This window comes from Odocoileus virginianus, chromosome 31 (genome assembly GCF_023699985.2).
Source record: "Odocoileus virginianus isolate 20LAN1187 ecotype Illinois chromosome 31, Ovbor_1.2, whole genome shotgun sequence".
In the NCBI taxonomy this organism is placed as follows: domain Eukaryota; kingdom Metazoa; phylum Chordata; class Mammalia; order Artiodactyla; family Cervidae; genus Odocoileus; species Odocoileus virginianus.
The window spans coordinates 11,960,518-11,984,423 of record NC_069704.1 but is presented as its reverse complement, the minus strand read 5'-3'; the positions used below and the strand labels follow the sequence as shown (position 1 = coordinate 11,984,423).

The window sequence follows — 23,906 nt, the reverse complement described above, 5'->3', positions numbered from 1 at the left end:
CTATACAGACTATACAGACCATGGAATTCTCCAGGTTAGAATATTGGAGTGGGTAGCTGTTCCCTTCTCCAGGAGATCTTCCCAAGCCAGGGATCAAACCCAGGTCTCCCGCATTGCAGGCGGATTCTTTACCAGCTGAGCCATAGGGAAGCCCGACTGCTTACAGAAGGGTTAGGAAACAGTACTGTAGAATGCTCTCCTTTCACTTCTCCTCTCCTTTCAGCCCCTGTCATCACCACTCCTCTCGAAACAGTGGATGCCTTAGTTGAAGAAGTCGCTACTTTCATGTGTGCAGTGGAATCCTACCCCCAGCCTGAAATTTCCTGGACCAGAAATAAAATTCTCATTAAGTAAGTATTCTGCCTTTTTCCACCAAGAATGACCAAGGCTGCCTTGGGATTTATCTTAGTCATAAATGTAACCACAGCTCTTGGCAGTACTAAAGTTGACCTTCTAGAATATTTAAAATGTAACTCCTACATTTCATAAATGTAAGATCTGAACTTCTGTAAGGTTAAGGGAATTGTCCAATGTAAAGTGATTTAACTGATATGGCAGAGTCAGGGCTGTTTCCTAGATCCAGGTTAGGTCCTAGAGGAAATTTCACAGTAATTAGAAAACACCATGGTATCCTAATTCGGGGGGTACATGTTCCAGGACATCCTGGGGAGTTAATAGGGACCAGCCTCATCTCCTGTACTTTCAATATCCCAATCAAGTCATGCATGTTCTCTAGGAATCTGACCTCTAGGTAACTATTACTTTTTCTTTTGAAAATGAGAAAAGACTCCTGATGTATATAGTGAGGTAACCTCTCAAACAGTAAAATTTCTACTTGGCATATAAAGGTTATGCTATCCTTTCCTCATTAAATAGCTATCTGACCAAAAATACTCCAAAATATCTATAACAAAGGGAACCACTACCTTTCTAGAAGGCCACACATACCTTGAGTTAGGGCTAGAGTGTTTAACTGCTCCATAGGCTGGGGTCCGTGAACTTGGATAGGGAAAAATTATGTGTTTGTTTTCACTAAACTCTAATTGAAATTTTGTATTTCCTTCTATTATGTGTGCTGTCATGTGGGAAATTATCCTGGGCTATGAAGCCTTCAAGTACTCTATCAGGCAAGTTATCTCAAAAATCCTGGAATAGGAAGGCTTATAAACCAAATTAAGATGCTTGAAATACAGTTTATTAAATCAATTTAAAATTCCCAATGAAACAAAAAAACAACCTACAGAATGGGAGAAAATATTTGCAAATTATATAACCAATAAGGAGTTAATATCCAAAATGCATAAACTACTCAACTCAATATCCAAAAATAAAAACAACCCACTCAAAAAATGGGCAAAAGAGCTGAATAGACATCCTTCACAAAGACATACAGATGGCCAACAGGCACATAAAAAGATGCTCAGCATCACTAGTTATTAGAGAAACAACAATGATATATCACCTCACATAGCTGGGTCAACTATCATCAAAAGGTCTACAAATAACAAATGTTGAAGAGGATGTGGAGAAAATGAAACCCTTACATGCTATTGATGAGAATGCAAGTTGGTGTGGCCTCTATGGAAAACAGTATGGAGGCATCTCAAAAAGCTAATAATACACGTACTGTATGATCTAGTAATTCTATTCCAGGGTATATACCCAGAAAAAACTGAAAACACTAATTTGAATAAGTACATGCACCCCAAATTCATAGCAGTACTATTTCCAATAGCCAAGATATGGAAGAAACCCAAGTGTCCATAACAGATGAATAGGTAAAGAAGATGTGGTATATATTTACAATGGAATCTTAGTCAGCCATAAAAAAAGAATGAAATTCTGTCATTTGCACCAGGGTGCATGGACTTAAGAGAATATTATGCTTAATGAAATAAGTCAGAGAACAACAAAGACTGTATGCTACCACCCACAGATGGAATCTAAAACGTAATACAAATGAATGTATGTGCAAAACAGAAATAGACTCACATAGAAAATAAACTAATAGTTACCAAAGGGGAGATGGGAGGGGAAGGGGAATGCAAATTAGGGGTATGGGTTTAAGAGCTATGTGTCTGTGTACTGTCGCTTCAGTCATGTCCAACTCTTTGCAACTCATGGGCTGCAGCCCTCCAGGCTCCTCTGTCCGTGAGATTCTCCAAGCAAGATTACTGGAGTGGTTTGCCATTTTCTTCTCCAGGGGATCTTCCTGACCCAGGGATCCAACCTGCACCTCTTTCAGCTCCTGCATTGGCAGGCAGCTTCTTTGCACTAGCGCCACCTGGGACTACTATGTAGAAAATAAATGAGCAACAGGATATATTGTATAGCACAGGAAACTATAGCCATTATCTTGTAATAACTTTTAATGGAGTACAATCTGTAAACATAATGAATCACTAGGCTATGTACACCTGAAACTAATATAATATTGCAAATCAACTATACTTCAGTAAGAAAGAGGAAAACAATTTATATTTTGAAAATTATAAATACTTGTGTCCCTCACAATCTACAAGTGATTTATATACTTTAAGCAGCAATGATACAACAGATTATAAATCTTTAAAGTTTCTATTTCACAGAGTGGTTTGACTCTTAGTCCACAAGCACATCTGTAAAATATTTCAATATTCACATTTTCCATGCAAACTTAAACATAGCAAAAAACAAAAGCAAAGCAAAAATTACATGAGAATCAGTATCATGGCTATCCCTAGTTATTTAATGTGATTTAATGAACTACCCAGTGATTATATCATCCTTAGTCACATAGATCAAAAATTACCATATCTTTTTTCCTCTTTAAGATCAGTGTGTGATGGGGGCCATCCATCGAATTCAAAATCAAGAATCCATTTCCTTTAATCTTTTGTTTTCAGGTTGTATTATTTTTCCATTTCTACTGTAACAAATTATCATAAAATTAGTGGTTTGACACAACACAAATTTATTATCTTACAATTTTGGAGTTCAAGAGTCTGAAACCAGTCTCTTTGGGCTAAAATCAAGGTGTTGACAGGGCTGCATTCTTTCTGGAGGAGGCACTAGAGGAAAATCTGATTTCTTGCCTGCATTTCTTGGCCCTTTGCTCCATTTTGAAAGCCAGCAACTGCATCACTCCAGCCTCATCACATCTCATTCTCTGATCCTCCTGCTTCCCTCTCCCATCTTTTAAGGACCCTCATTATGAGGTGGTGCTAGTGGTAAAGAATCTGCCTGCCAATGCAGGAGACGTAGAGATGTGGGTTTGATCTCTGGGTCAGGAAGATTCCCCTGGAAGAGGGCACGTCCACCCACTCCAATATTCTTGTCTGGTGAATCCCACGGACAGAGAAGCCTGGCAGGCTACGGTCCTGGTCGATAGGTTGCAAAGAGTCAGACACGACTGCAGTGACACAGCAGGCAAGCATGCATGATTACATAGGGCCCATCTGGATAATTCATGATACTCCATTTTAAGATTCTTGACATCTGCAAAATCCCTTTTGCCATGTAAGGTAACATATTCACAGGTTCTGGGGATTAAGACATGAATCTTTGAGGTGGCGATTTAGTCTGCCTAATTTATACTTGTTGCATAAAGCATTTTTATTCGGTCATAAAACTCAATTTTAGGTTGACATTTCCCCTCATATTTCTTTCCATTGTCCTAACTCCCTTCTTAACATTCAGGCTGCGTGCCATTTAGTGAGATAATATATGTAAAACATAATTTTTACAGTTTGAGCCTGTATTGCTCCCTATGTATCCCATGGAACTAGAACTGTGCCTGGCACTTGTTAGGCACTCAACAAACATTTGATTAATAAATGAACAAATACTTAGGCAACTGTTGGTTAATCCAATATATATATTTAACCTTTCCCTTTTTTTCCATTTTTTAAATTGAAGTATAATTGATTTGGGACTTACTAGGTGGCACAGTGGTAAAGAATCTTCCTGTCAATGCAGGAGACCCAGAGACGCAGGTTCTATCCCTGGGTCAGGAAGATCCCCCGGAGCAGGAAATGGCAAACTGCTCCAGAATTCTTGCCTGGAAAATTCCATGGACAGAGGAACCTGGTGGGCTATTGTCCAGGGGGGTCACAAAGAGCTGGACATGACTGAGCTACTGAGGACAGCACACACCTAGTTGATTACAATGTTGTGTTAGTTTCAGGTGTATAGCAAAGTGATTCAGGGTGTGTGCATGTATGTGTGTGTATACTCTTCTTCAGATTCTTTTCCATTATAGGTTATTATAATATATTGAATATATTTCCTTGTACTATACAACAAGTCCTTGCCGTTTATCAATTTTATATGTAGTAGTGTGTATCTGTTAATCCCTTTCTGCTAGTCACGTGTGTGTGTGTGTGTGTGTGTGTGTGTGTGTGTTCATTATCTAGCTGCTATTCCCAGTAAATATGGGAGAGGATTCATATCTCGGGTAATGATATACTTCCCTAAATAAAGTAAATTTTATGTTGGGTGGGTCTTATCAATAGACATCACCTTTCGAAATTATTTTTGAAGGACTCAGCACTGCTTTGATTATTGGAGTCTACAAAAGATTAGAAAATGTTAGCTTTCTACTCCCAAATAAGCTTATTCTATTATTCAGAACTTACTCGAGTTTCCTCTTCCCTTTAATCTACTTCATCCATTGGTAAATCATCTGCTGGATCATATAATCATAGTCAAAACAATTCACAGATGGGGCCCTAACCTGCCATAATCGTCTGTGACCCACAGGCTCTTTGATACCCGGTACAGCATTCGGGAGAATGGTCAGCTCCTCACCATCCTGAGCGTGGAAGACAGTGACGACGGCATTTACTGCTGCATTGCCAACAATGGTGTGGGAGGAGCTGCTGAGAGCTGTGGAGCTCTACAAGTGAAGATGAGTGAGTGGGAAAGAGAATCATCCATTGATTTCTAAGCTGACTTGGTACACTTTGAAGCAGACAGTAAACAGAGCCTCTTGCATATCTGGAGGCTGGGCAGCCAGACAAGTTCAAGTTCAAATCACAACCTTGAGACAGTTTCACACCTTTTATTCCTGCCATCACCCACTACCCTACAGGCAAGCCTCATCATTTTCTGCCTTCTCCCATTTTCTAGCCTTTATTATGGCTCTTCATTTGCACCACCATGAAATCTTTCACCAGGAACTCCCCTTTAAAATCTTTACCATGTACCTTTAATTTAAAACAGTTTCATTACAACCAGACACCCTTTTAATCTCTGACCTCTTTGCAGACACTTATTCTACCCTTTTGCCTTATTTCAAACCTGAATTTGAGTGACTTTTCAAACTTGAGTGACTTTTCTGTTTAAAGGGAGGCTGTTTATTTCTTATCCACTTCAAGTCAACAAGACTAGCAGGTACTGATGGTTCATTGCTGCTTTTAAGCCATTATATTTTGCATTCCTGTGCAAAACCTTTCCTCTCATGAAGGCTTATACCATTTTGACCAATCTCTCTAACTCTATTCATCATCTACTCACTTCTAGGTCCTCTTCCATATTTCTCAAAGATTTTGATTCCAGATTTATTATCTTTCTATCCACTCCTACTTCTGCCATTATCCTTTTAACAGCCATGAAACAGAACCACTGTTCACTTCATCCTACAGCCCCTTGACCTTCACAAGTCCAGTGATGTTAACCTTAACTCTTTATCAGTCTATCCAACCTATGATCTTGGTACCCAGTAAATTAGGTCACATCCTGAACATGGACATTTCTATTTCCAGCTCTGTCTGATGAGTGAAATGGTTTCTCACACTCAGGACTTGCCTCCAAACGGAGGAACAAACTTTATCGGTCTCTTTCTCAGCTAAGGACAGAGTCCAGCTCCCTCATGCCCTTCTTCCCACGCCAAACCATCACCATCATGGTCATGCTCCTGCTCTTACCTCCTCTCTGTTCTCTGTTTCATTGACCCCACAATGGGCACATCATTCAGTTCTCTCTTCACTTCGTTCTCTCTCCTACCTGGCATCATCACGCGGACCTTACTAGCATCCTCAAATCTCATGAACCTTGTGCCCCAGCACCTGATGCTTATAAACTCTCAACCTTATAATGACATAACCTTTATTTTCTCCTGACATCACACTATTGATGGGAAAAATCACAGAAATATGCATATTAGCATGGTGGAATCCAGTTCTGCCTGTGACCTTTATTGTAAATTTTTGTTGTTGATTTTTATCACTATTTCTTTCATTTTTTATCTTTCAGTCTTGTTATTATTGTTTTGCTGGAGGAACTCACTCACTGCTTCTTTTCGGTGTGAACACATGAGATGTATTTTGTGAATGTTTGCATGGCTGAAAGTCTTTATTTTGCCCCCAATATTGAGTAAATAATTTGTCTCAGTACAGAAGTGAAGTGAAGTCGCTTAGTCGTGTCCGACTCTTTGCGACCCCATGGACTGTAGCCTACCAGGTTCCTCCATCCATGGGATTTTCCAGACAAGAATACTGGAGTGGGTTGCCATTTCCTTCTCTAGGAGATCTTCCCGACCCAGGGATAGAACCTGAGTCTCCCGTATTGTAGGCTGATGCTTTACCAACTGAGCCACATGGGAGTTTTAATAGGCTTTTCCTTTAGGTTTTAATAGACAACTATTCATTGCCATATGACATTTTAGGTTGAAGATAAGAAATCTTTCTCTTATTTGTTTACACATAAATCTGGTATTTATCCTAATTTTTTTTGGATTTTTCTATTTCTAGAATTCATAATGTTTCAAACTGACAGGAATACAACAGGCTTGTGTTTTCTTTTGTTATTTCTACTTAGTCTTAGGTGAGCCATTTTTCTCTAAAAACCAAAGGCTTTTTTTTTTCCCCCAAGTGAGCTACACTTTTTGTCTATTTTCTTCCTCTTCATTTGATCTCATTCTTAAACTTTTAATCAACCAATATTAGGTTTCATTTTTTGTTTTTTTATAACTCCAAGTTTATCCTCATATTTTCTACATTATCTATTTTGATATTCTACGTTCTAGGAGATTTGCTTGACTTTTCCTTCTATTTCATGTATTTGGTCTTCAATATAACCATGCTGCTATTCTGATGTTATCTTCAGTTTGACCTAGAGACCCATATTTTTAATTTCCAGGTGTTCTTTCTTCCCTGATTGCTCTGTTTTTCATAGCCAACTCTATGCGTTGCATGGCGCAGTATTCACTTATCTAAGGACACTATTTACACATTTTTAAAAACCTTTTCTTCCCTTGCTTTGCTTCTGTTTTCTTCATGTTAATTTTGATTTTATTTTGGTTCTTTTCCTTCATGTTCATGGTCTTTCTCAGATATCTGTTAATCTTTTATGTTTATCACACCTACAGATGATGTCCAAGATTAACTGTAATAGGTAAGTTGTGAGGACATCATGGGAAAAGCTGATCTGGAGATTCTGAGAGTAAGTAGGTCAGGATGTACCCACAAATAGGCTTTCTTTCAGCATATGGGGCAGTAAGAACACCAAGTAAGGAAGAAGGATCTATTTTGCTGATGAATAAAAGTGTGATTCCAAAGACAGAGCATGTTTAAGTACTTTACTGCTTTGTGATACTCCTTTTCCTTCGAATATTGTTCGTATTCATTCTGGCACTAAATGTTCTTGATTTTGGCTTTATCTTAAATCCCCTTTTCTTCTTCTCTCCTCTTCTTTTCTCCACTTTCTCTTTAGGAAAGCTCAGCTAGTGTGGGTACACACTGGTGTGGCCAGCCCAGCTGTTAACATTTTGGAACGCTTCCACACTGCTTGCTAAAGAGCTGTTTCCTGAGATTCTCAAGGTCCCTACCCACACTGTTACCCAGGCCCTCCTTAGGGAGCCCCTTCCCCCAGATTCTTTATGGTCCAACAACTAAAGGCTGAATTTTGGCATTGCAGGACACCTCCAGGATCCAACCTCAACAGAATAACCAGTTCTGATTAGTCAATGCTCACGGCTCCACCTGAATCATGCTCCCTTAGAGTGGGGAATCCATCATTCCACATCGGTACTCAATTCATTCCTAGTTTCCTTCATCATCAACTACTCACAAAGTTCTCCTGACCCCTCATCAGTAGGTGGCAAAGATATCATTTTCACTGAGAAGACAGGAGTTATTTGCTTTAAACAAAGGTTTTCTGCCTAAGACATTATCTGTGACTCAGGTTTGCCATAGGGATCAGTTCAGGGAGCCCAATGAAAGGAATGAATAATACTGTCTTTGATTATATCACAGGCATATCAACTCCTAAGCTAAGCTTTGATCAGTAACTGTACGACAACTCTACCCACAATCAAGGTGCCTAGTCATTATCTAAATGTACATATTCATTGTCATTGATAAGGAGGATTGTATGCTTTGCAAAGCAGGCACAGTGACAAAGTTGATATTTTCCTATAACATGCTTAAAGCTTGTCTTGTACTTTTGCCAGAGTGCAGGATCATACCGCCTGTAAATGGCAATAAGTAACTAGATTAAAAATCCAACAAAACCATGTCCCCTCAACACTCAACACACACACAAACACACACACACACACAGTTGAAGTAGAAGGGGGAAAATGTCCTTATTTCCTACTCTTCTATGTCAAAGCAACACATTGATTATGGCACATGACCTGAAAGAAGTAAAAGGCATCTATTTCTCAGTAGTCTGTCCTGCTAGACAGACTCCATTTGATAGTTCTCTATTTGATATCTGTAACATAAAATTCCTAAGGAAATAAATTTAGTTTTCATTATTTTATGAATGTTTCACATAGTAAAATAACTGACATCCTGAACTTGTCAATTCTTCTATACACTAGATTTAATAACTTCTTTCTCTGAAAGCTCAGTACCTGGAGAATAAAAATTAACTGACATAAACTATTTCTTCTGAAAAATTAATTCAGGAGTGTTTCATAGTATATACAAGTTTGCTTTGCAGAGTAGAGTTACTCTGAATTGTATTACAGAATTTCTCTGATTATAAATATAGTAATATCTGATTTATTTTCTAGAGGACAAATGTATCTAATTTTTAATCATCAAATTTAATGGTCAAATTAAGATTGAAACTAAAGGGACAGTAGGTCATAACTCAGAATTGTATACAAATGTAAACATATCAAACCTTTATTTTCATAAGTTTTCATGTCTGTTACTATGAATTAATGTGAGTTGTTACAGCAACAGCTTATTTTAATCAACTTTTTATTAATTATTTTTTTTCAAATAAGATAAAACAGAGCTAATCTAAATTTTAAAAAATTATTTGTTTGATATCCACTAAAAACATGGCTCAGCACTTGGTGAGTTCTGTATTATAATACACCTAAGAATATTTTTAATAGATATTAAGAATTAAGCATAAAGTTAGAAATTCTAAGTTTAGTAAATGCAAATTGCCTTTTTAATTTTTTCCTTTATTTTCCTTTAGAACCTAAAATAACTCGTCCTCCCATAAATGTAAAAATAATAGAAGGATTAAAGGCAGTTCTACCATGTACTACAATGGGCAATCCCAAACCATCAGTGTCATGGATCAAGGGGGACAGTGCTCTCAGGGTAAGTGATGATTATGTTAAAACATGTATACACAACATATTTTCAAATACAACAATCCTTTGCAAATTCAGTCACACACAAACTTCTAGTATAAAATATTTTCTATGCACAACATTTTAACCAAACCTAAATATTTTAACCAAATCTAAATATTTTCCATGCACAACATTGGAACCAAGCCTATATCTATCTATCTAGATAGATAGATAGATAGATAGATATAAGGCATTCCAGTTGGGGCTGAGTAGGAGAGAAAAGAGATAGGGACCAGTAGTGTTAAGGATGATAAAAGAGGCAGAGCAAAGCTAAGCTAGAGTCTTCTTTGTTGGTTGGTCAGTTGGTTGGTATTTGAATTTTTCTTTTTTAACATTGAATCTCTGAGACTCAACAGATTTTTTTTAAAAAAGGAACTAAGCTTCAAGTTTTAGACCTGACAAATAGCTTCTGGAAGGAGAGAGAAAGAAATGAGATTTGGAAGAAAAGGAATGAGAACATTCTGGAGTGGTTAGAGCATTAAGACTCAAGACTGGTGACCTTGACAATGACCTCAATCATATACAGTAGTCAAACTTGAAATACATTATTCACATCCTTATTTTGTACTGCTTTTGTATCCTATACCTACATTTATTGATAAATTACTATTCTGCATCATCATTGTCTCTTTCCATCCTTGTATAACCTACTATGAACTCAGTGAGGTCACAGACAATGTGTTTTTCATATTACTATACTCAGAGTATTCCATGGGGGGACACATAGATGTTGATCTCAGTTAACTGAAATACAACATAATATCAATTAGCTTTGCTTTATTTAAGATAAAACAAATAGTTTTCATTTTTATGATAATCTATATAATTTTCTGGCTTTCTTTTGTTATATTTTCTACAGTAAAAGAAGGAGTGGCTCTATATATACTAGTGAATTTAGAGCCCCAAGGAGAATACAGATGTAATATTTTAATTATAAAGACCAGTTTTTGTAATTTCTGTAGAGTTTTCCAACTTTTAAAAGGTCACATATTCCCCTAAAGATCCCACATAGGCAGTAAGTACGCTTGTTAAGAGCAATGATTTTAATCAAACAAACTTGGGTGTGATTTTTTTTAGATATCAAATTCTAAAATAAGACTTGTTGGTTTAGGACATCCGATAAGCCTTGGGGTCCTCATGTATTGAAAGAAAATAAAAATAACTATATCTTATGGCACTGTTATTAAAATTTATTTTTATAAGGGAATCTTATACTATCTCATTTATTATGGTATGTTATCCATAATAAATGTCAAATGTTAAAATAATATTCCTGATGAGTGATAATGATGACTTGATGAAACACAGCAAATGTATCCTTGACAGACTCATGTTCATGCAAAATTCATGTACCTACCTCTGCAGGAAAATTCCCGAACTGCGGTTCTTGAATCTGGGAGCTTAAGGATCCATAACGTACAAAAGGAAGATGCAGGACATTATCGATGTGTGGCAAAAAACAGCCTTGGGACGGCATATTCCAAACTGGTGAAGCTGGAAGTGGAGGGTAAGGAGCTGTGTTTCTTCTGATGACAGTGCTAGCAGAAGGCCTCACGCTCTACTGTGAAGGCTGTACTTCATCTCGCAAAACAGAGAGGCAGGAGGAGTTTAGTGCCCTCAATTATTCCAGATATTAGACCATCAAGTCAACACTCAAAAACTGAAAGGAGGGGAAAAAAGTTCCTTTGTTTAATAGGTCATATTCCATCTATATTCCATCAATTGACTGAAACAGACTATAGTACTAAAACAATAGGATACCATTTTAGAGTACCTTCCTGGCTTGGACAACACTTCCTTGTTTACCAATTTGAAGATACTCATCTTTTACAGCATAAAAGATGTGTCTTAAAAATGTATCAAAAGAAAAATGTAACTTCTTTCCAGATTGTATTCTGTCACAAAGGTTAAGAAAAATAAAGTACTGACTCAAAATGTATAACTCCAAATGGTCCTACTTCTATGAGTTATACTGTTAATATATTTTACATTTTTTAAAATGTTCTTTGAAGTCAATTAATTCAACAGCTTGTTGTAAAAGATCTTCACTGAGAAATCAGAATCCAGATTGAGCTAGGGATTCTATCCATTTGGTCATCAGCTCCCTCTTGACCTGAAATTATATCAATTTTGCTTAAAAATAGAAACTTTCATTTTGCCTATATTAGGTGAGGAAACTGAGTGCAAAACTCTTTCCACCTTTTCCTGTTATAAGTCTTAGAATTAACCTCTCTGGTTCTCAATTTTCTTATCTGCAAAGTGGGGTTTATTGTGAGTATTCAGTGAGATAAGTTACTGGTAGTATTTAGCACAATGTCTGGCCCTTTATAAACACTCAACAAATGTTGACTATAAGAATTATCACTTCCTTTTCTGCTTTGCTGTTATCTGATCAATAAAGTGATTATCACACATTGTCACAAATTACATTTCAATTGGGAAAGGTTTCACAGTTTCCCCGAGCTTGCTTTGATGTCACCTTTCTCTTAAGCCAAAATTGACCCCTTCCTACATTTCTTCCTTCCCAATCACAGTTTTCTATTAGCTCCTGCAAGATTATCTTTATTGCCTAGCTAGATATTCTCACAGCTTTAATGATCTTACTTCTATTAACTGTTCATGGAAAGGAATGAAATTAGAGGAAATTGTGGTTGTCAGACATAAAAAGGATATATTTTTAGCACAGCTGCTAGAATTTAATATCTTTTAAATGATCAATGCTATTTAAAGCTCAGAATGCAACCACCACCTGATGTAACTCACTGAGTGAAAATTAAATAAACACACAAACACATTTGGTCACACTTTCAGACACAACGAATGTCTGCCTGGATTCAGTGTTTCCTTGAACTATGCATGGAGGGATACAGAATAGATCTTAGCCATTTATAAACAACATCATGAAGATTTTTCTCTTCAAGGCATGAAATATGCGCCCTCTGATTCATAACATAAAACATTGATTGTTTAGGTTCTGTCTTCAAAGATAATGGAACAATTTGCTTTAGTTTCGGCCTAGAGAAAATGATCACAAATCTCATTAGTTGGAGCTCAATTACACAGCTTAGTCTTGCCTTGCCATTTAGTTTTGTATCATGCCTATCAGTAAAACTGAACACTCTCCTTCCTAATATTTAAACAGTCATGTTCATTGTGTTAACAACTAATATATGTAAGACATTTTATTCAAGTTTCTAGTACTGAAAGCTCATAATATCATTTAAAGGTACTTTACCAGGATGTAATAAGCTCATTTTAGCACACATGTCTATTTCTACTTCATTCTAGTCCCTATTAAAGTAGTCAATATACATAAAAACATGTGACATGCTTAGCACAACTGCTGGTATATACTACGCATTTAGTAAATAGCATCAACTAAAATTATTACTATTAGAACATAAATATTGCAGCAAATCTGTTTGGGCTCTTGAAGCTCTGTGAGATTGGCTTCCACTTAAATAAATAGTTGAGGCTTGTCCACAAGATATAATACAGACACAACCTATTTAAAAGAAGGGTCAATTAAACCAACAACACAGAGGAGATAAAAAGGCACCTAAGAAGTCACTGGAAGAATCCCAATATGCCTGCAAATGCCTGCTGTCTTGGCAGCCATGAGGGCTGAAGATGAAGCAGGGTCACTCAGGACAGATGAGCGTTTGTTACGTATTGTGTCAGTAACGCTGCAAATTAGTTTGAGCAAATCAGAACGAGAGCCCTGTCAGTGCTTTCTGATGCTGGGCTACATCTACGGCAAACAGGTATGCCAGGGAAAGACAGGGTTTGTCTGCTGTCATGAGTGTCTAATGAGGTTAACCTTGCCAGTTTATATAGATTTGGTACAGCATGTTAACTAAACCTTAGCAGCCGTAACAAAGGTGAAAGAAATACCCTTGGACACGGAAGTGAAGCTCCCTCTCTAGACTGCCATCCTCAGGCTGCTGGGTCACTGGAATGGTAATATAAAGATATTTTAGGGGACTTCCCTGGTGGTTCAGAAGTTAAGACTCTGTGCTCCCCATGCGAGGGCCTGGGTTTGATCCCTGGTCAGGGAACTACATTGCACATGCAGCAACTAAGACCAAACATAGTCAAATAAATTAAAACAAAACAAAACAAAACAGGCTCTTTGCTATCCTAGCTTATGAAAAAAGATTCTACCTTTCTGCCTTGCCTTAAAAGGTTCAAAGGGTGGCATGCAAAATTACTGATGGAACAATCCAATTTAACCATGACCAAACATGGATATCTTTATAAAATGATGAACAATGTGATGTCTAACATTTTAAAACACTAAATGCTTTACAGGGATTATTTTATTTAATTTTCACTAGCAGTCAGTGAGGAAGGGCCTATCATTGTACCATTTTAGGAAACCGAGAAACACACAGGATAACTAACTCACTCAAGGCTCCACAGATAGAGGCACCTAAGCAATGGAGTAATGCCGAGTACAGTCTGTTCTGTTAAATAACAGGAGGATCATGTGTAACATTGTCAAGATTAGCATCAGAATGGGGATGGGGGAGGAAGCCAGAATTCTGTGAATGAAGGAGAAGGGGAGTAGAAGAAGAGAGATAATAGATGTAGATTTATTTTTTTCTCAATAAATTTGGCAGAAAAAAGAGATGAGTCCAAAAAGTGAGCAGTAGCTGGAAGCCTCGTTGGCACACAGGTAGTGTGGTTTTGCATAATTTCTCTTTTAAAAATGATTGAAATTTTTAAAAAAAAATTGGCAATGTTAACTCGAAACATCCCACCCTCACCTTCTCCCACAAATCCATGGCTGATTCATCAATGTATGACAAAAACCACTACAATATTGTAAAGTAATTAGCCTCCAACTAATAAAAATAAATGAAAAAAAAATAAAAATGAGCAGGAAAAAAAATTGGCAATGTTAAAATATTAATGAGAAGGAACCCAGCGAGAAGAAAAATTTGAATATACAGGAGAGAGGCTGAATATTCAAGGGACTGTGGTACTGGAGAAGGTAAAAGAGATGAATTCAGCAACAAACTTTTTATGGGGGTGACCACATGACCCAGTTTACCCTGTTCTGGTTTACACCTGTCATCCTAGAATAATTATTAATAGAGTCCCTCTTTTACTTTCAAAAATACCCTGGCTTCAATAGTAATTGCATGATTATTGTACTTAGACAGGAAAAAGAAACAAGTTTCTTCCTTGTAATAGGGAGAAAGGAGAAAGGGGGTGTATTCCGGTATAAATGAGTTCATAAATTAGGTGGATGGAATTTGAGAAAGCTCTGTTCTGATGGGCTCCGTTTCCTGTAGGAAGTAGGAAGTAAGATTATCTTCTGAAAATACTCCTATAAAGGGGGGCAGAGGGATGAGGAGGTTTTTAAATAGCTGTGGAGAATGGGGGCGATGACTCACAGGAAAACTAGGCTTGCTGGGCAACATGCAGGTTTCAGCAGAGAACAGGACTAGGAATACAGACTGGCAGCAATTTGCTTCATTCTAGGTTTTTCCTGCAGGGTGGCACAGCAGGTATAAGTATAGGTATAAGTCAGAAAAAATAGAAAGCCAAATCCAAAGGCAAGATATAAGCACTGGAGCTTTGCCAGGAAGGAAAAGAGGGTAAGAAAGTTGAGAATATTGTGAGAGAATGCTTGAAATGATGACTCATGGAATCTTTATGTACTAAATACACAAACCTGGGATCAAACACAGAGCTCCAGCAACATGATAGACAAGATAACATGAAAATCTTTCTACTACAAACATTCAGAAATGCCAGGTTAGTTGTATAACTCATAAGGAAACAATATACATTTTCTGAAGTCAAGAATGAACAGAAATTTGCAAAGCAGAGCCATAAGATCATGGGGTCGTTGGACATTGTCCTCCATGTAATAAGACAGATGCCCATTTCTTTAATGGGTAAGGTCAGTTTTTAAGACTCTTAAAGGGACAGAAGTTAGTCTTTTGCCCCTGTGAAGTGGAAGCTGGCATTGATACCCTTGTATAAAGCTGAGAACCATAGAAGTAAAAAGGTAGGCCAGCAAAGTTCTACCCATCAGCAAGGAAAGGCAATACAGAGGCTTGTCTATCTCTCCATAAGAAGAAAAAAGAAGTTTTCTTATGAATGAATATCCAACACTCAGGACTATATCTCAATTATACTTTTTGAATTCATGCTGCCAGCACAGCCAGTTTAGGAATCCCCAGCTAGAGAAATTAACATATAAACTAGTCCTAGGTCTTCCAAAGACATAGAGATGGCCAAACAGGCACATGAAAAAATGCTCAACATTGCTAATTAATACAGAAACACAAATCAAAACCACAATGAGGTACCACCTCACATTAGGTCAGAATGTCTATTATCAGAAGGTCTACAAATAATTAATTCTAGTAGGTGTGGAGAAAAGTGAACTCTACTAGGCTGTTGAGGGAAATGTAAATTGGTGCAGCTACTATGGAGGAAGAGTATGGAGGTTCCTTAAAAAAACTAAAAATAGAACTACTATATGATCCAGCAATCCACTCCAGGGCATGTATCCAGAAAAAATGAAAACTCGAATTTGAAAAGATACATGCACCCCAACATTCATAGCAGCACTGTTTACAATAGCCAAGACCTGGAAGCAACCCAAGCGCCCAGCAACAAACAACTGGCTTAAGAAAATGTGGTATATATACACTGGCATATTACCTGACTATAAAAAAGAATGAAATAATTGTCATTTGCAGTAACATGGATCTAGAGAATATTATACTTAGCGAGGTTAAGTCAGACAGAGAAAGACAAACACTATAAGAGTCATATGTGAAATCTAAAATATAATACAAATGAATCTACATACAAACAGAAACAGATGCACTGACACAGAAAACAAACTTATTGTTAAAAAAAAAAGGGAGGAGAGAGGGAGGGACAAATAAGGAATGTGAGATTAATAAAGTACATAAAATAGATAAGCAACAAGGATTCACTGTATTGCACAGGGGAATTACATTCGATATCTTTAACCTACAATGGAATATAATCTGAAAAAATAACTGAATCACTTTGCCATACACCTTAAACTAATACAATATTGTAAATAAACTATAATTTAAAGGAAAAAAATAGTCTCAGGTCAGAAATTTTAACAACAAAAAAGCTGAAAAACAAAACACTTTGCACAGGTTAGGGTTTAGATAAAGCCACACTGAGCATGAATTCACAATGCAAAATTATCACATCCACAGGAAACAACCTGCCTTGAGTGAGAGGTAGCTAACACAATAAATAAAGAGATTTAAGCCCCAGGAAATCCAATTAACAACACAATATAATAAATACTCTCAAATGAATATGTTAAAGTGAAACACACAAAAGGAGGAATGACAAAAAAGAAAAATACATCAGGAAGAAGAAAGGCAAGCCTGATAAAGAATTAAATATAATTTTAACAAGTGAAAAATACAAAGACTAAAGTTAAAATTCAGTGGATGGATAATGGTATATTACCCAAAGTAAGATCATCACAAAGTTGTTTATAACAGCAAATTTTTAAGTATAATTTAAATTTGCATCAATAAGAGGCTGACATTATGTGATGAAATTTGTGTGAATCATTAAAAAGGATGAGATCAATCTATAAGTAGTAACTTCTATAACTATCCACCATATATGTAACTTGGGTATGTTTCCTATCTGAAATTTCAGTTTCCTCATCTCTAAAAGAGGGATAAAAATAGCACCTACCTCTTAGGTTGCTGTAGTGACTACATGAATTATTACGGCACACAGAAAGCATGATATAATTATCAGCTGTCTTTATTATTAACCATTAATACTTACATAGTGCTTACCATGTGCAAGTGAAAGAGAAAATGAAAGTTGCTCAGTCGTGTCCGACTCTTTGTGACCATATCAAGGCACTATCCTATTTCTTTAGAAATATTAACCATTAGAAATATTAATGTTTTCATAAGTAAAAAAGTAAGTCAAAGAACAGTATGTTATATATTATACATTGCGTTTCCCTGGTGGCTCAGCTGGTAAAGAATCTGCCTGCAATGTGGGAAACCTGGGTTCGATCCCTGGGTTGGGAAGATTCCCTGGAGAAGGGAAAGGCTACCCACTCCAGTATTCTGGCCTGGAGAACTCCATGGACTGTATAGTCCTTGGGGTTGCAAAAGAGTCAGACACAACTGAGCGACTTTTGCTCTCACACATTGGAGTAGAATAGCAGATTGTTAACTGTCATCATCTCTGCATACAGAGTTACATGAAGGTGGTTACCTTCCATCATACACTTTATAAAGCTTTAGACTTTCTGAACTTTTATAGAGAGACCTTTAAAATTAGAAAGAATGAAAGCTTGTATTTATGCTTTGGAAAAAATTACTTCTTCCAAATATACTATTTTAATCAAGTGACATCAACCTTTCTGTTCATTGGTTTGATAGACTATTTTTGTATTTCTGTTGCTCCATTCTGCTTTAGAACAAATACAGGGGTGGAAAAAGTTTTGTCAAAAGCAGTTGATTCCTATATTGATTCCTATATTGATATTCACTACACTGGGGTATTGAACCAAAGAATGTTCAGGGAGGGGTCATAAGAAACAGAACATGGAAACTGCCATTTCCTTAGGGGAGGAATTAATCCATAAAGACAGCAAGCTGAGAAAGTAAGGAGCCAATTAGATGGAGTGGGAAGTGAAAAGTTTCAGAGAATGGCAGCTGCGGAGAATTCTCTTCTCATTTGACTCTTCTTTCTTACTTATGAGAAGAAACCTAAAATTCATGATTCTACAGTGGCTTGGAGGATCCCAGCTAAACTTCCATTTGGGTTCTGATTTCTCAATGAACATCTTCTACACTTGGTTAGGTATTATTGATTCATAGGGAAAATAAAGGTAAGTTTCCTCAGAAAAGTGAAACACTCCTGGGTGAGAACTATATAGATATGGTGACTTGCCCTTGGTAGGGAAGTCTTTGGTTTCCAGATCCCATATTCACCTGGAAGGCAGAAAAGAGATGTCAACCCCACAACTATGGAGGATCTTCCCCTGGAAACGTTAACCCCTCTCTCAGGAACCTCTGTGACAATGGGCTTTAGGACAGACCTCATGGCTGGATAGATAAGGGCCAGAGAAATATGAAACATATCATGTTTCATAGAAAGTTTCACTTTCTAAGTGCTCATTTTAAAATATTTTACCATATTTGGAGTGAATTCCCAGTCATTGGTTTCTTAAAACAAGCATTAGCTGATTTTTTGTTTCTTTATCATGCATTTCAATATATCAGGAATTGAAATTTGTCTTACCCAGCTTAAAGGCAATCCTACCTCATTTGTGGCTCCTGCCCTTTAGCTAAGAAGGTTCCTTAGCTGTCTCCAAATATGAGAATGAATATACAATTATAGAATAAAGATAAATCAATCATATTTCCCAGAAAGATTTCCTTATATTTAACTTCAGATATTGCTTCTGTTGAGATCACTTCTTTTAATTAGTTCCTCACAGAGGTAAAAATATCTTTTTCAGCAGCATAATTCCACGTAGCCTCACCCCCACTTGCCACATCTGAACAAGGATTCTTACTGCATTAGTTTTGATTGAAAACGGACAAAGTTAACTTCTCAGGGCCCTAGAGAAAAAATTACCTTATAAGTCAAGAGACAGCCTTGTCTCTTTCCAACCTACCTCATGTTCTACCTTAGGCGTATGAGCATCCAAAGAATGATTCATATCGTTTCTCCTACGTTCTAACAGAAACAGATTTCCCCCGAGTACTCTCAAGTACTCTGGAGCACTCAGTGGCAGAGCGATACCACCTTGAAGGACGATGATTTGAGTGATAGGGCTGGAGTTATTAAGGAGAGGCTGCCATCAAGGCAGGCTATGAATGACCTCTGAAATACCAGAGTCTTGTTTTACTTGCCTGATTTTGACCTGAGGGACATTCTTCCTTTAAAAAAATGTGTTTCATAAACATCACAGAAATTAAATATGTTTAAGATGATAATGTAGTCTTTTTATAGATAGAAAGATTATTGTTTTGAGATTTTTTTAATCATTGGGAAAGATCTATTTAAAAAATTACAAATAGCTAATTTTCTTATATTTCCCTTACATTCTTACATATTTCCCTTAGACTTCCCTTATATCCTTCAATTTAATAATTATGAAATGATTTACTTATTTGGAGATGAGCACGAATCTTATGCATTCTTTGAATATAACATCCAGACAAATCAAGCTCTGTGTTCAGAAACTGGTTGAGTGTAGAAGACTTGAGGACCCCAGTTAAAATAGATGGATATTGGAACGGACTGGGCTTCCTGGTGATGGCATGTTCTATTACTACCTCATTTTCCCTTGGGGCTTTAAGGCAGTAAGGAAAAGGTTGGGCAGAAGGGAGGCTAACACCAAGGGTTTTCAGTCAGGGGCCACCAGTGGGAAGAGGGTACCCGGCACCAGCACAGAGCCCAAGATGAGAGCCCAAGAAGCAGATCCAGAAGAGAACAGAACCCCTCTAGGTAGAGGGTTATTGTGGGCTCCTCTAATGTTTAAACAACTCCTTGTTTGCAGGAGGCCTCAAAAATAGACCCATGTCTCCACACCTGGGAGAGGCATTTTGGGGAGTAAGGAGGAAAGGTGAGCCACCTGGCAAATTTAATTGGCTCCCATGAAAGCATTCCCAACACTGGTCAGGGTCCTTATTGCTCCTGTCAGTCCCTTTCTCTGCAATCTGAAAAGCTTCACCATATATCCTTAGGAATAACTTGCTCTGTGGGAGGCTTCTGTTGATTTTTTGCAGACACACAGTATATAAAATAAGTAGAATTTTAAAAGACCAAACAAATACGTATGCACATAGGATGACCCCGAGGCAAATGTCAAGAGATCTAAGAGATCAGGACTATTTTCAGAAATGTTAGACTTCTGTCCATCTTCTTTCCCAGAGATCAGATTTCCTTACTGCATCTATAAAAGTAGAAGTGAACATGTAATGTTTACGCACATTTGATTTGACTTTTTCCTTTGTTTACGCTGCAGCTCTTAATATGACAAATGCCACAGAGAGAGGTATTTAAACCCCCAGTGTGTGCTATGCTCTCAATGATTGCAGTTTTAATAAAATTTGCAGTGGCCCTGTTCCCGGCATCAGTTCTACCTGTTTGATGCCACTAACGGGTTTGATTTGCTGTCATGATTACACTGTGTAATTAAAAACCAAAGAAAAGCAAGAGGCATAAACCTTTGATATTCTTGGGGGCTATCATAGGGAAAATTAAATCTGCATGATTCATAGGGTGCATGCTCTCAGAGAAGGGTTTGACCCATTGATTTCCACTTTAGGGGAGATTACGCTGCATTCTCATCTGAAAAGTTCTGTAGTGTGTTCAAGTAATAATGGTAACGTGGTCCTTTATTTGAAGAGTTGTCAGTAATGTTCTCTAAAGATAAAAAGAGTTGTACGATTATGCACTGAACATATAATACTTCAAGGTAAAGAACAGTTAGATTCTCTTCAATTGCTCTGAAGAAAAAATGTGCTGCAAAGATTTTTCTTCAGTTGTTTACGATAATAGAACTGATACAATGTTGACAGTATATTGTTTGAAATGAAATTGGAAAGTTAAGGAACTTAGTATACTGGCTAATAACATGGGTCTTAGATTGTAGAAAACTGTCTGGGCTCCAGAGTCTAGAGCCAGCTGCTTAAGTTCATATCCTGGCTCCAGCATTCACCACTTCCGTAACTTCAGGTAGGTTACTTCCTCTCATAGTGCCTCAGTTTCCCTATGTGTAAAATAAGGTGAATACTATGTCCTATCTCATAAGTTGCAAAAGGATAAACCCAAATACTACATTTAAAGCTCCTACAAGAGTGCCTGGCACAGAGTAATCACTCAAATAATAGTCATTAATGCAGTTCTAGGACTAATGAAACTTTAGTACAACAAAAGCAATGACTTAAGCACTTGGGAAGACATTTACAGCTCTTTATTTCACATGCCATCTTTATCTTTGAGGTAGAAGCAGTCAAGTTCAATTGCAAAACTAAATTTTTATTTAAGATACAGTTGATGTTTTATTAACTTTGGTTTTATCAGAAGAGTAACCATACACTTTAAAACCTGAAAGGGGCCCTAGAAGTTATAGCTCAATCCTGTAATTTTCAGTTAACGAAACTTGAGACCAGAAAAATGATAACTTTGCCCAAGTTAGCCAAGAACATGGATGGCTTAACCCCTAAACCAGGACATCTTTTACAATCCCATTCTTGAGTCTTTTCTTTCTCTATGTTTATGTTACATAGACGAGAATTCTGGAACATTGACATGCTTTAGCATCAGATAGACTGAAGAGTTAATCCTGACTCTGCCACTTACTAGTTACGTGAAGTTGGATAATTTATGTCACCTCTTTGAGTCTGTTTCCTCTGTGTGAAATGGAGCAGAGAGTTCTTAAAAGGAGCTGGGATACCATGTAGATACTGTATGCATCTACCAGCTCTTCGATAAATACTGACTGTTGTTGGTATTGTTGTCTTTCGTTTACATTGTTATGAAGCTGGATGACTTGTATCCAGAGAATATTGCTGGTTAGTCTTCTCAAGTTTCAGAAATAGAATGTCAACATTACCAACTGCTTCTCTTGCTTCCAAAGAATATAAATCTACTTTCAACCAGCAATGCTTTGTCCCTGCATTCTCGATACTTGTTAGAGATTAATAACTTTGGTTTAGCCCTATTGTGACAAGTGACATAAGGATGCTTATCTAAGGTGCAATATGAAGATATGCCTTTACCAGCAAACTGGAAAGAGGCTGTATAGAATCAGCATGTCCCCTACCCAAATAATATAATAACATGAAAGTCAAGGCAGGCTTAGTGCAGCTTACATCCCAAGCTTACATCATATTTTGCTCGCTACAGCTGTTTGCCAAAAACCTTCTTGAAAATATTGATCATTCCATCACTCACTGCTCTGAAAAACATCTTAAGTGAGAAACTGCTTTAAAAATTTAGTGGCTTGGGGGAAAAAAAAATGGTCTCTCTTGAGAAACTGGCATTTTGCTCTCTTTCCTGTAGTGAGAACTGTATACTTTATTTTTTGCCCTACCTTGCATGTTTTTCAGAATCCAACTTGAAGCTTCATCATAATATTTGTTCCACTAAACCAACAAGAGGTCTCCTTTTCTTGAGACGAATGTGTTGTTATTTAATTTACTGTCACATCATTGATTATGCTCACTTCAAAAACCTCTATGGAAAGAGATGGAAATAACTAAGTTGATGGACTAATGGAACTCTTGAAGGTAGTGGTTTTCAAGCATCAGTGCACATGAGACGCAACTGCAGATTTTGTTAAAAGGCACAGCTCCAGGTAGAGATTCCCCAGAGGTTCAGACCTGATGGGTCTCTGTTAGGGCCTTTTAACAACCTCCCAGATGATCCTTACATAGGCAGTCTATGAACCACACTTCAGGAAACATTGGTTTAAGAATTTCTACCTGGAATGTCTTTAGTCCAGATGAAAGCTTAACAATTCAAGGAGAGAGTTAGCTTATTCACCATTTCATGATAAATATGATAGCTTCAAATTTATTCTTTTGCTGAGTGCCTACTATATTCCATGAAATGAGGTGAATCCAAGGATACAGGGGCTTCCCTGGTAGCTCAGCTGGTAAAGAATCTGCCTGCAATGCAGGAGACCCCGGTTCGATTTCTGGGTTAGCAAGATCCCCTGGAGAAGGGATGGGCTACCCACTCCAGTATTCTTGGGTTTCCCTAGTGGCTCAGCTTGTAAAGGATCCACCTGCAAAGGAGACCTGGGTTCGATCCTTGGGTTGGGAAGATCCCCTGGAGGAAGGCATGGCAACCCACTCCAGTATTCTTGCCTGGAGAATCCCCATGGACAGAGGAGCCTGGCGGGCTACAGTCCATAGCGTAACAAAGAGTCAGACACAACTGAGTGACTAAACACACAGCACAAGGATACAGGATAAATAAGACATGGTTCATTTCTTGAAAAGTGTCCAAATTTAGACAGAAAGATGGACATGCAAGCAAGGAACTACAATAATTAGAGTTCAATATATTTGCAACAATAGGAGTTTGGGCAAGACACACACACAGGACAGGGGAGACAGAGAGAGATCAGGGAAAACTTAGAGAGATGAGGTCCAACAGGGCTTTGATGAATGAACAGCAGCTCATGCTACAGACCATACACCAGTGAGAGAGGAAAAAATGAAGATTTATCATGCAATCACAGGCTGACACCAACTCCTAACCAGGAAGTTGAAGATGGTCTAGAGAGTTTGGTTAGTACCTACCAGAG

At 37.5% G+C, this 23,906-nt stretch overlaps 1 protein-coding gene across 3 annotated transcripts in view; it reads left to right on the top strand.

Moving 5' to 3' along the window:
* MUSK (muscle associated receptor tyrosine kinase) overlaps positions 1-23,906 on the top strand; it is a 96,090-nt gene that overhangs the window by 12,423 nt on the left and 59,761 nt on the right. For all 3 annotated transcript variants that reach the window (XM_070459304.1, XM_070459303.1, XM_070459305.1), the window contains exons 2-5: positions 224-350; positions 4,741-4,892; positions 9,421-9,548; positions 10,949-11,090. In XM_070459304.1, coding sequence (XP_070315405.1) covers positions 224-350; positions 4,741-4,892; positions 9,421-9,548; positions 10,949-11,090 — 549 coding nt within the window. The remainder of the gene's footprint in view (positions 1-223; positions 351-4,740; positions 4,893-9,420; positions 9,549-10,948; positions 11,091-23,906) is intronic.